The following is a 13,220-nucleotide window of genomic DNA, read 5'->3' on the forward strand; positions in this document are numbered from 1 at the left end:
GCGCACAAAACAATGGCGATAGCAATAGATAATTTATTTTTTTTTACCAAAAATTGCAAAGAACTTTAAATTTGCTCGCCGGTAAAGAAATCGATCAAAATTTCTTTTTCTTGTACCTTTCTTTGTTTTGTAATTTAACTTGGTTTAGAGAAAAATATATTTACATACTGTAAAAAACAAAATGTCATTTTTACTTTTATTGATTGATAATTCTCAGTAAAAGTCAACGCACAAAGGCTAGTTTGATGTTGTTGGCGTTATCAAATAAAAACATGACAAAGAAAGCAAACTCAATACGATGTTCTATCAAAGCTATGCATCTGATGCCGAGCTTACTTCTTCAAAAGCCAAGCCAAACATCAAAAATGATAGATCACATAAATGCACACAAAAAAAGAATGGAACTATGGAATAAGGGTGAAATGAAAGAACTACTGTTCGAAGCAGAAGCACTGTAACTAAGACCAGAAAAAGTAGACACATCGCTCGAATGTCTAAGGAATTCGTAAAGCTTATGTCGAGAGGGAATATCAATGGTGCAGGATGTTCGTATTGATTGGTGACTATCCCGCTAGACGAACATGGTTATTCGTTAGGCAAATTGGAATTTTTTGGACGCTATCAGATTACACGATAACTGATCAATCCCCAACCCCTTCCATATGCGCTTTTGCCTATTTGTTTGATGTGCAACATTTCCATGTCTTGCAAATAAGGTGGTTTCATTAGTCAACGTCACAATGAATTGAGGGACCTGACAGCAAATTTTGAGCAAATCCTTCATGTGGAGCACGGTAGTGAATGGTGGTATGGGGATCGAATGCAAATCATTTTACTTAAAACTTGCAGATTTACTTGGCGAAAATAAAATTTGCTTTCTTACGATCTATATTGTTGTGGGTAAGAGGTTCCAGAAAAAAAAGTAGAGAAAATTAAACTAAATCTATATTTAGTTAATGGTTATGTCAAATTGTAACGTTATTTTTATGAACATGTATTGTTGTTAAGGTATCAAGCCGAAAACACGGATGTTATTGTGTATTTATATTGAAGGATTAAAATAATTGTTTTGTGTTAGGCGACATTTGTCCGCCATGTTGTGACGTTTGAAACTTTGTTCGATTCATCAAATTCGAAGACGTCAGTCATGATGTGTGATGGGTGATGTGCAATGTTAATATGATACAAAAAAGACTCTCAGATGTCTATCACAAATAGACACTAGAATGATTACTTTCAAAAATTTTGCAGAGTAATGTTGAAAAAGCCCAATGCACTTAAACGACAACCTCGAAATTCGAAATCAAAGACACGAAAAAAAAAAAAAAAGAAATGCTTCGTTTATTTATAAAAAATCAGGTACTTAGGAATTCTCTTTGAAATATTTTTTTCAAAACTTACTTTCTCTATCGGCGCGACTCTCGGCGAAAAAGCCGAATGACATCATGTACGGAACACCCCAAGTGTGAAGCCGCCGTTGTGGTACAAAACGATGCGATGGAATAAGAACGTACTACTAAATCCGTACATTTTTTTCTTGGTGCTAGCGTGCATGATAAAGTGAAAGCGTGCAATATAAACACTTATTGTCAAATGTTGTCATAGTACTATGAATTTCTCTTTCTTCCAAACTCATTGCGTATGTGTTAACTGCTCATCAACTCTCTTTGTGTACGCACGAGTTTATTAAATTGATTGTTTGTGGAGCTGTCGCTCTTCAAGTTAGGCTTTTTGTGCTTTTCTTATTTTTCACAGTCAATGTGTGTCCTTAAAAGTAATATTTGTGCGCTAATTCTGGTTTTAAGTATTTTATTGTCTTTCTGAGATGTTTCCTCAACCGTTCTCGCTGTAAGGCATGTTTCAGCTCCAACACTTTTATCACGTGTTCACATCTCACTTTGAATTTCTTCAACATTTCTTGACTTTCCACTTCATAAAGTCGGTAACAGGAAGTGTGAACCACTGCGAAGGCTATGTATATAAAGAATGAGTGAGCAAAGGAATGAGCGGACGACAAAAACAAATGAACGAACGGACGACAGAAACAAACGAACAAATGAACAAACAAACAAACAAACAAACAAACGAAGGAACAAATGACAGACACAAACGAAAGAACGGACGATAGAAACGAACGAACAGACGGACGACAGAAACGAACGAACCAACGAACAGACGGCAGAAACGAGCGAATAACAGAAACGAACAAATGAACGACAGAAACAAACGAACCAACAAACGGACGGACAGACAGACGAAGAAAAATAAATATAAGAGATAAGGAACTAAGGATAAAATATAAACCAATACCTGATACTTTGTTTCTTCTTCGTCGAAAACATTCATATATTAAGCCAATCAGAAAAAACACGACAAAAATCCCACAGCAAACTTTCAAGGTCATAATCCATTTCTGGGAATTCAGCGTACCAAATGCCTTTGCTTTTTCTTTCAGTGCATTTGGCGCGTAAATCTAAACACGTTTTAATGCGAACGTTATCGTTTCAAAGAAGATGCATTGCGCGGAAAAATTATCGTTTTAAAGAAGATGCACTACGCGGGAACATTTTTGTTTGAAGGAAGATGCATTGCGCGGAAATATTATCGTCTGAAATAAGATGCATTGCGCACTTTAAAGTTTTCCAGGCACTTTTCAAGCTTACATGTTTTAATGCACACTTAAAATTTCGCTTCTTTTTGCGGATTTTGTAACATTTAACTGGCGAGAAATTCACGCGCAATACCTTAACAAGAATAATTTTCGTAAAGACGTTTCTTCTGTTAATGCACTTTTTTTCAAATTTAAGACTTTTTAATAGATCTAGAGGAAAACAAATTCTTTGCAATATTAAATCAAGATTCAGTACCCGGTATTCAATCCACGCTAAATTATCCCACATAAGTTACGTAAAAAGCCACAAGGAAAAGCATAGTAAAAAAGAAACTGTTTTTGCTTATGTTGGTATATTTTGGTTCCTCATCTCACAACAGACAACAAAAAATAAATTACCTTTTGAGCTCCATCCAGTACCGCTTTTGTTCGACGACTTACACCCTCTTGATGTTCTTTGAGATACGCGCGGACACATTTCTCCAATTTTACTGCATCACCAGCAAGCACCACACCGTAACTCGAGCTTGTTTCCCTTATTCCACGAAACACCACCTGTGGATTTTTTGTCAGAGTTGAACCTTGATAGGATGCATCTAATGCATCTATTGCTATTCGATTGGCATCTCCATCTTTGAGCGTAGACACTAAACCTTCGCTTGTACTACTCTCTATAGGAAAAATACTATGTTTACATTTCTAACAGTAAATCTATATATTCAACATCCTCTTTTACAACGTTGTCATTAAAAGATTACCTTCTTTCCTACTAGTTTCCGCGCAGCCAGTAAAAATCCATACGTGCGTAGAAATTTCTACGCCGCAGCAATAGGAATTTCAAGGGGATAAATTTTCGCTCAAGATCAAATTCCTTCACTAATTACAAAAAAAAAAAAGATGCTTTTCTTTTTGCGCTATGTGTATATACTCCAGTAGTTACATTCTGAAGACTATTACTCCCGACAGTTTTATGCATGGATAAACCGCGTACCATGAATGAGCGCTTCAGTGTTCGAGTTTTAAATTTTCTGCCAATGCAATAAAGAAAATCAACACGTTAGTGTTGTGTTTAAAGCTTCTTATGTAGTTACTGTAAAATAACTAATCTCATAAAAATCACAATAAATATTTTTGTAATATATATGCATATGCAATAAATATAAACATTTGCTTTCTGTCTGAGTGCATCAAATTTTTAAAAGAGAGGTTCTCTTTACTGTTTCCATACTGGTAGCGTTTTAATATCTAAGTGTGAAAAAAGAGTTAAGTTAACGAATGTTTTAGTTATGTGAGATTTGATTTAACCGAAGTTTTTTACGTAATTACGAAAGTTCAAGGGACCCAAGAAAATGGTTCGAGATAATAAAAGTTCTGGTTTTCTGGTGTTTGAATTAGGTAACTCTAGTTCCATCTTATCTGCCATCATAAAAATGTTTAAATGTGGTATATTGTTTTCGAGGATTTTTTATCCTGGATAAAGCCTTCTCAAACACAAAACGAAAATATCCAATTAACTACAAATAAGCAACGTTAGTGTAGGCATAGAGATGGTGTACACAAGGCTTTATAGTTTCTAAGTATAGCGTATCGCACAGGTTTTTTGTGTGGCGTGTTTATTGTAGAAAAAATACATGACTATATGTCCACTTACTTTTTGCAAGCGATCCTCCCCATCTTCGCACATAAACACCATCATACGAATCCGCCAACGTAGCAACCTAAAGTAGTAGTTGATAGACTAATTAACGTGATATTGATCCGTTAAAGAGACCTTGGATGCTTCTTATTGTAAACTCTAACAAAAACAACATAAATGCTGAATCAATTACTTTCCACTTCCGGAGATTTCTTAACTTTGATTTTTCTTATAATGAACAATGTTCCTCTGATGTTACATTCTTTAATTTGATGAGTAGGTTTCTAGCAAATTGTAATTAAAAATAAAATGTATCGAACCTTTTGAGCATATATTGTTCCCTCCGACTTGTCAAGACAGAATGTTAGAAATATCGTTGATATACCAGATACAAGCACCATGGGTAGTGCAAGGCCGATCAAAATGATAGGAAATGTGCAGTATCGACCAAGCTTCCCGGTAGCAACTAAATCTCCATACCTAAAAATAAAGAAGTCTTTAAACCCAATTGGCACAAAACAAATTCTGCAGTCCTTTCATCATTGAGAATCCTCGACCGGAATCTTCTAACTAACAACTTTAAGACTTATTAATTAAGAACAATATTAATTGTTCAGATGTATCTAACACTATGACAAAATATTTCTTACCCAACTCTCATGACAGTTCCAAAACTCCACCATACGCCAGCTCCCCCGCCATGACGGTAATCTTCGGGAAAATCTTCCTCGTTAGTACGGCTTATTTGCATTGGATTACATTGCTAAAAAAATCAATTTAGCATTGCAACATTTAAGCCACAAATTTTTAACTACACCCTGCTTAAATAAGCAGCCATGGTAGGAGAAAAATTGTATAGAAGCCCTTGAATTTTCAGTAAGTACCCATAAAAACTTATATCGGCTTATTTCAGTTCTAAAAACACGAAAAAATGATGAACTTTTATCACAATTTTGCTTTAGAAACTATTGCATATCGTGAAGAATATAAATCTTTTTTTTAGTCAATGAAATACGTATCCTTCTTGAATAAGCTTTTACCTTCCTTATAATATGACAATAATTTCACCTACCACAATCCACATGATAAGTCCACAAGAAACAGTAAGCAGGCCACAAATCAACACAAACGTCCACAACAAGCCAACAGTTTCGACCATCATTTTCCCCATTAAATCAACATAGTCAGCGCGTAACGAAAATATAGCAAGGCCTGGCGAAAACACAATAGGAATGTATGGATTCTGTTCATAGATAGTTCGTGAGCTGTCCAGTTGAATTGGCAAGATGATATTCGTACCGTCTTGCACAGCCATTTTCATTTCTGTAGTTGTTTCTTTTTTGGAATCACTAAAATTCCCGTCAACCGTCCAATTAACATGCAGCCTACCGTGTCCATTAATACACACATCACAACAATACACTACTGCTTCGGCAGCTATATCAGCAATTATACCGGCTGGAGTGTCAGCGTGGTTGTTCATTGAGAACACTGGTGGCCTAACTTGATAGCTTGTGGTATAGCTAGCCTCGCATCGGCAAGTTTCTAAAGACGTCAGAAAGCTATGATATTTTGAAAGTCACAAGGCGAAATGTTAATGCCAAAGATATTATTCTTCAAAACCCTATTTTCTAATAATTTCGTTTTTCTATTTGGCATCTAAAACACCACTTTTAAGCTTGTTTCCCACTAGCCGTCTAACTGGAGTTTATTTACGATTTTGAGGCAGTTTATCGCCTAGTGTGAAAGTATAAAGTCGCGCAAATGAAGCCTGTTAAAACACCAACTTCGAACTCAAATTTGTTTGATAATATTTTAGGCGGCGTTTTTCATACTTCAAAAGCCGCCAATGCGAAAGTCATCAATGTTTTTAGATCAACGTCTAAGGCGTTTAACATACAGTTAACGATTAATGTCAGTTAAGCCACGGGGACAAGAGTCAATATTCTCAACCAAGAGTAACATATTTATGTTAATAACTATCGCCTAAAAATGTCAACTTGTGTCGCCAGAGAAGCTTTTTGTTGATCACAACACTTTTTGTTACTCGCAACGTTATTTTTGTTGCCAGTAACAAAACACAAATCAAATCGATTTGATTTTGTATCTTGTTACCGGCAACAAAAGAATGTTGTATGCAACAACAAAAGAAGTTACCAGCAACAAAGAAAAGGTTACGCGTATAAATATTCTCCGTCTAGCAAACTTGCTGCCACAATTTTGATGAAACACCTTTACGCGTGACCAATCACAATGCAGCAATTTTGCTAAATGTTTTTTGCTAAATGATTAAAAGTCAAAATCAAAATGACGGAGGAAAGACAAGATATTAGCGCTGAAAATCAAGAGAATCAAACAAATGTACGTCTTTCTAACATTTGCTACATTAAAATGTAGCAAATATATAACACTTTAAAAGCTTATTTAAAATTTCAAAAAAGTTATCTCTTCAATATTTTTATTGTTCCGTCGAGAAAAAGTGACAATAAGTTTTATTAGCATAAAAATTGAAAAAGTCAGCTCGGTTAGACGAGCTTGCGTGTTCATATGTGTTTCTAAGGTTTTATGAGACCTCGCCAAGTGAGGCTGACCGGTCTATCTCGCCTGAATATGAACAGCCCCTTTGTGACATTAGAAACTATATAAATTTGATTTACTGTATATACACAAGGGCATACCATCGAACAAAAATTACAGCGTTTTTGCAGAAGTACAGTAAAATTTGCCAAAATTACCGTATAGGTTCAAGATTTTTCAATGGAAAGTGAAATTATAAATTTTACTTAGGGCGTAATATAACTGTAATGTGAACGCAGTGTTATTTGACACAGAAAAAAAATTACCTCCATAGATTGGATTTGCATAGGCACCAACACCTGGATATGTCAACGCGGCTATTTCAAACGCGTATTTTGTAAAGGGTTGAAGATTCGTAACAGTTAAGTTGTGTATTGGATAATCCACCCATATACTCTGCCGATCGTAGTCCGATGGTATAACGTCTTCTCCATTAATGCTTACAGCGTAGTAAACGACGTTGTATTCAAACACTGTTCCTCTGGACTCATTGTACGTTAATTCATTCCATTCAATTTTTATCTCATCGAATGCATATCTATCAAACACAGTCGCGGTTGGGCCTACAGATGGCACTAAATGAGAATGTAAAGAAGAATGTTTATCACTATGTCATTATGTATACCCTAGAATACCGAATAATCGCCCCTAAAACAAAGCAACGATATAAGATTTTCCTCGAATTATCCAAGTTTTCTCTTTTAATAGGTTTATGTATGTTGTTTTAAGGACATTTGATAACAATTTTATTAGCAGAGAAAAACGAAAAGAAATTTCTGTCAGTCAACAGCCCCGGACAAATATATCGAGAAGGAGAAAGGAGTTTTAAATATCGCAACCACAAACAACTGCAGCCATTTCGTATCCAAAAACCATTTCTATCCATATAAAAAGCATTACTAGCTTGTCAATGTTCACAAAGGGCTTAGGATTTACATCTCAGCTTATTTCGTTAAAGGGGTTCAAATTTTTAATGATGTCAGCATGCTCTAATTTCCCGATAATTGAAGCCCTCTACTTTATAATGCGGACAGTGTGGAAGGTGCAGCTAGCGAACTTTTTCGATGTAGTACACGTCACATACATCACTACCAAATTAAAGAGTTTGATGCGTACTGATTACAAAGTGCTGGCCATGTTATACTGTTTGCCCCCGAAAACGGTTAAAAAACGAATAATTTTCTAAATAATATTTCTAGGGTTGTAGCTGACGAATTTTTGCAATATTAAATTGTTAACCCAAACGAACGGATGGTATTATCCACAGTAAGGGTTTCTTTGTGGCCATTATTTGTTAAGTCCACTCACCCTAACTGCTCCCAATATTGTAGTTGGATTTTGACTATGTTTTGTAGTTGAACTTTGACTATGTTAGAATGGATGCTTTTCCACTTTTCAATTAACTTATAAAATTGCACATGTACATTAGTAAAAAAACCCTCCTTTAGTTCACAATTAATATTCTTGCATTATTTTAGAATGCGTTTTAAAAAAAGGCTGTTCATTAAACAGTTATATGCTTAAAGGTTGAGTTACAGTGCATAATTACAAAGCTGCTGGGGATAAAGAGGAGGAAATCCATACTCCCCCTTTCCAATTCTCGTAAAGAATGCTTTTCTTCATTTCCTTGGCTACTAAAAATAATGATGCAAATTCGTTTCTTTCATGGCCAACCAAGCTAGGCAAACATTATTACCCCTTCACCACGCTAACGGCGAAAGAATTGTTCTATCTGAGCACTACGTATAAAAGATGACAAAAAAACAAAGGAATACCTGACTGCAAGCAAGTCATGTTGATGTGGGTAGACGGTCCTTCCCCTTGGCTAGTAAAACTTGTCAAACGTATGGTGTACCATTGATATTCTGTCAAATCGGTTAAATCCATAGAATCGTATGTACCATTAACGACCATGATTTCTTCAGGATAGAGGTAAAACCCGTCATACAGTGCGCGTCGTTCCACGTGATGCATATATGAGGCATCGTCATCAAGACATATGTCTTCATCGTAGTCATATTCGTCGCATAACTGCAGATCGCGTCGCTTCCTCAAGTTTCTATTAGAAAAAAGAATCATGCTGAGTATATGCTTCAGGATAAGTAAATAAATGTAATAATGATTTATTCTCTGTGCTTCCTTGTCATTTCGTTTATGTAAGCAAACAACCATACAATTAAATGAATGAACAAGCAAACCACACTACACCACACTACATCAAACCACATCAAACCACATCACACCATTTCAAACCAAATCAAACCAAACCTAAAACAAACCTTTTCTTTTTCGCCTCCTCTCTGAGTGTTACGGCATCGGGTCCTTCATTCATTCTTCTATAGTAAGCCCTATAGCCCTGTATGATTCCATGCTTCTCTCCCCAAGGAATTTTATCCCAGAATATTAATATACTTGTGGAAGTTCCGGAAAAGCCTTCCAGTCTCAAAGGAGGTGATGTAGGAACTAAAATGAACAAAGATTTATCTTGTATAAAACCTTTTGGCGAAAAAAACTTAAAACGACAGACTATGGCAGCTTTTGTTCTACTGATGCAAATAAAAAGTAAACATAACATGAAATTTTAATTTTTTCCCTCTTACGTCAATCAGGGCTTAGTTTCAGTAAATAACCGAGGCTGAATATTGAAAAAAATGTGTATTTTTACTCGGCGTATATTTGGGAAGGGGCAATTATTCGGAACGGACATGCGTTTTAAAAGGAACATGTTAGGATTTTATTTGATACTCTTTCCAGTATTACAGTGAATCTTGATAATTCAATATGTAACAAAAAGGTTATATATTTGTCTTTAGTAATGGTATCTGTACTGTATTTATCGTTTTTAACGTATTTTGAACACCCTCCAAATAAGCCCCTGCTCTCCCCTTCCATGACATTTTTTTTCGGTCATAATTTTCGAACATGTCCATGGGTGTTTTTAATCGGTAAGCAATAACCCTCTATGATTGTTAAGTTTTGATTCTTTATGCATTAAGGGAAAAGAAAGAAGATTGTGTATTTATTTCCAGAAAGTCTGTATTTCCATGTCATAGTAGTCCCTTATTAGTGCAAAAAAGTTAAAAATCTGGGACATAGCACATACGGTCTTCTTCTGTGTAAACGTAAAAAGGTGGACTTCTCCAGCCATTTGATACACTGTTGAACAACTGCACTTGGATGGAATAATTGGTAAAACGCTCCAAACCAGTAATATTCGCGCTCAAACCAGGCGAATTTACAACTATTACCCATTCTAACGAGCTGTTGCAATTCGATAGTTCTGCTATTTCACAGTCCACAACACTGTAGTACAGATTGTAGCCAAGAACCTACAAAGTATGCACAGAAATTGAGAAAATTAAATTTTGATGACAATGACAGTGACAGTGAAAATGACGTGACAGTAAAAATCACAATGACCATGACCATGACAAATGACAATGACAGCGACAATGTAATTATCACTGAAACATATTTTTTTAGCTTAAATTAAAAAAAAACCTTAATTGAACCTCTGCATTTCTATTCTTTTACAGGATTTTTTCCTTGTTTATCAAAATCAAAATTTTATAAGTCAATGTTCATTTGCAAACAACAGAAAAACTTTTTGTTTGACAGATATTTGAGAAAGGATATACCCTCAAGCGCTGACATATGAATATTCTACTCCTTCTTTTGCTTCAAGAAAATTTTTTTGTTTGAATAAAGGAAAATATAGAGTTAAAGGCAGGAAATTTTGCACACAGATAAATTAATAGAAAAAAACAGAAATAAATTTCAAGTATTTTAGGCCCTCTTTTAGTCTGATTATGGACTCGCCTTTCCGTTGGTCAATCCAGAACCTTCTTTTACTCTGTCCCAATCACAGAACAAACTCGAAGAAGATGTGTTATGGCAGGTGAAATTACCAGGTATCACAACAGGAGCTAAAAAACATTTAAAAAGATGAGATTGTAATTTTTATTACTCATTGCTTTTTATACGTCTTCACAAACTAAAAACTGAATGTACTGTTAAATGTATCTGCAGTGTGGCAATGAAAGTATAAATTTAATAAGAAAGACAGAATAAAAGTCATGCAGGAGCTGTGACTATGGACAGTTGTAATTCTGACGATAAAATTTTATTCTGTGAATATTTAAAATAGTTTTCGAAATTAACCATACTTGATTTACTTTTCATATATTGTTTGAAGAAGCCGTAAGACCTGATTTTTCATTTCAAACAGAAAAAAGAAATTTATAATGGTAGATATCGTAGTCCACAAAAGTTAAATAAGCATAGTACAGTACGAAATTCACAAATGCGATAGAAAATAATACATACGAGCTTCCGATGTAGCTTGCATTATTTCCTCTGAAAAATTTCCAATGCCTTTTATTGTCGAAGCAGCAATTTTAATTGTATAATTAGTATAAAACTTTAGGCGGCCTATTAAAATCTCATTTGCGGGAGCTCTTACACGTCGCTCTCTCCATACAGGTACTTCCAACGAAGATTCAGTGTATAAAATTGTGTATAGTGTGATAACACCACGACGGAAACCTTCGGGTACGTCATCCCATGTGATGTTTATGATGTCTTTAGTTTTGTTTATAGCAAACAGATTATCTGGCGGCGCTTCTGGAACTAAAAATACATGGACTATGAAGCACATAGAATGCAGCATTTTTGATTTCAAGGGTAATCAACGGAACAAAAGAAATTTTTAGTTGTCACTGGGAGAATATTTTGTTAGCAAAAGAAAAGATTTTTAAGTAGTTTCTTGCAACCTCCAAGCTCGCAGAGAAATAGAATTTTCTAGAATTTCTTTTTTATAACATTTTATATTGTGCAGCCGAATAAATAAGTATTGTTGGAAAGCTTCAAATTAATTCGTGGGGATGGAACGTCGTACTATCATTAAGATAACTTACTGTCTTCATCCGTTCTTTCCTGACGATATGTTGAAAATACTCCACATCCCTTGCTGGTTATCCCAGCCACAGCGTAATCATATGATCTCCATTTTTCTAAATTTTCAATTTCAATGGTCTGAGTACGAGTCGGTTTGTGAGGCAATGTGTAGAACATCCATGGCTTTTTAGTATCGTTTACTTTTCTTATGGTAAAGTTGTACGCAATGATGATGCCATTTTTCTCTTCTTCGAGTATATCTTCCCAAAAAAACTTTAATGATGTGGAGCTAACGACGGATGACGTTATATATCGAGGCGGGGCGTCTGGAACTACATTGAAGAAAAAACATAAAGTTACAGAAAAGAAAAAATGTCATGCAGATAAGGAAATGTAATCTACAGCTGCAATTTTGAGCTAAAAGTTAGGTGTTGCAAAGCTTCGGAAATTATAAAGAAAGATTTATACGATATATTGCGATGTTATGATGACAACCTTCGGATCTAGAATTAGCTTTTAATGGTTAACAATACTGAGGAGAGAAAAAAAAATGAAGTTATCCTAGCATCTAACTATTAACTTAAGAGAAAAAAATGTTAGCCAATCTTTTTTTGTGATTTTAAACAGTATTTGCAAAATGTACTATTCCTAAAATTACACCTTGCAAAAACATCCAATCAGAAAAATATGTAGAACCCTTGAAAACGATTGGTCAAAGCAAGAACGTGTAACGATTGTACTTTACTCGATATTTACTTTCTAAATTTTTGTTATCTTTAATACTGTGTCTTGTTAGAAAATGTTTTAAAAAAAAAAAAAAATTCTTACTTCCCGTATCTGTCATGACGTAGATAGGCTGTGAAAAGTTCTTGTAGCCATGGCGAGTTCTTATAGCAACTTTAATGGAATAATTGGCATATTCTTTTAATCCAGTTAAAATTGCTTCACGGGTGGTTCCATTTACTTCCCCATTGAACGTAGGATTGTCTACCCGTTCATATTTCACAAATGAGGCAATGGGAATACCATATATCAGTTTTTTATCCGCAATATCTTCAAATCTTACTCTTATTGAGGTATCAGATATGTTATTACCCGTCACGTTTGAGGGCGGTGCATGCGGCACTAAAATAAAACATGAGATCATTAATTTCTACTAAATCTAAGCCGTTCAAAATAATTTATGTTTACGGGTAGATTTACTGTACACTTCACAAAAACGTTTAAGGTGTTGTTTGCGTTTACAACATCTATTAAACGTTAAAAAAGAGTTGATTATATTGAGAAAAGAGGACCAAATTGAATTGTACTATAACAGTTCGTTCGGCGGTCAAAGGCTGACCAAATTTTGCAGACCTACAACAAATATGAGGTCGGAAAAACTGATTTTGAGGCACTTCACAGATCGGCACTTTACGCTGGGGATTTAAATTAAAATTTTCCTTAACTAATATCTGTTGCAGACGAGTTATCGTCCAATTCATTTACAACTTTGACTTT

At 35.0% G+C, this 13,220-nt stretch overlaps 1 protein-coding gene across 1 annotated transcript in view; it reads right to left on the reverse strand.

The window, feature by feature from the left end:
• Positions 1–1,321: 1,321 nt before the first annotated feature.
• LOC130613360 (protein sidekick-1-like) overlaps positions 1,322–13,220 on the reverse strand; it is a 31,876-nt gene continuing 19,977 nt past the window's right edge. The window contains exons 11-25 of the mRNA XM_057434719.1: positions 12,549–12,845; positions 11,741–12,052; positions 11,151–11,453; positions 10,644–10,750; positions 9,928–10,153; positions 9,104–9,287; positions 8,600–8,883; positions 7,091–7,399; positions 5,320–5,792; positions 4,898–5,010; positions 4,568–4,727; positions 4,263–4,329; positions 3,011–3,282; positions 2,311–2,473; positions 1,322–1,971 (exon numbers count right to left, since the gene is read on the reverse strand). Of these exons, the coding sequence (XP_057290702.1) occupies positions 1,769–1,971; positions 2,311–2,473; positions 3,011–3,282; positions 4,263–4,329; positions 4,568–4,727; positions 4,898–5,010; positions 5,320–5,792; positions 7,091–7,399; positions 8,600–8,883; positions 9,104–9,287; positions 9,928–10,153; positions 10,644–10,750; positions 11,151–11,453; positions 11,741–12,052; positions 12,549–12,845 (3,473 nt within the window). The 3' untranslated portion in view covers positions 1,322–1,768. The remainder of the gene's footprint in view (positions 1,972–2,310; positions 2,474–3,010; positions 3,283–4,262; positions 4,330–4,567; positions 4,728–4,897; positions 5,011–5,319; positions 5,793–7,090; positions 7,400–8,599; positions 8,884–9,103; positions 9,288–9,927; positions 10,154–10,643; positions 10,751–11,150; positions 11,454–11,740; positions 12,053–12,548; positions 12,846–13,220) is intronic.

This window comes from Hydractinia symbiolongicarpus, chromosome 10 (assembly GCF_029227915.1).
Source record: "Hydractinia symbiolongicarpus strain clone_291-10 chromosome 10, HSymV2.1, whole genome shotgun sequence".
Classification (NCBI taxonomy): Eukaryota; Metazoa; Cnidaria; class Hydrozoa; order Anthoathecata; family Hydractiniidae; genus Hydractinia; species Hydractinia symbiolongicarpus.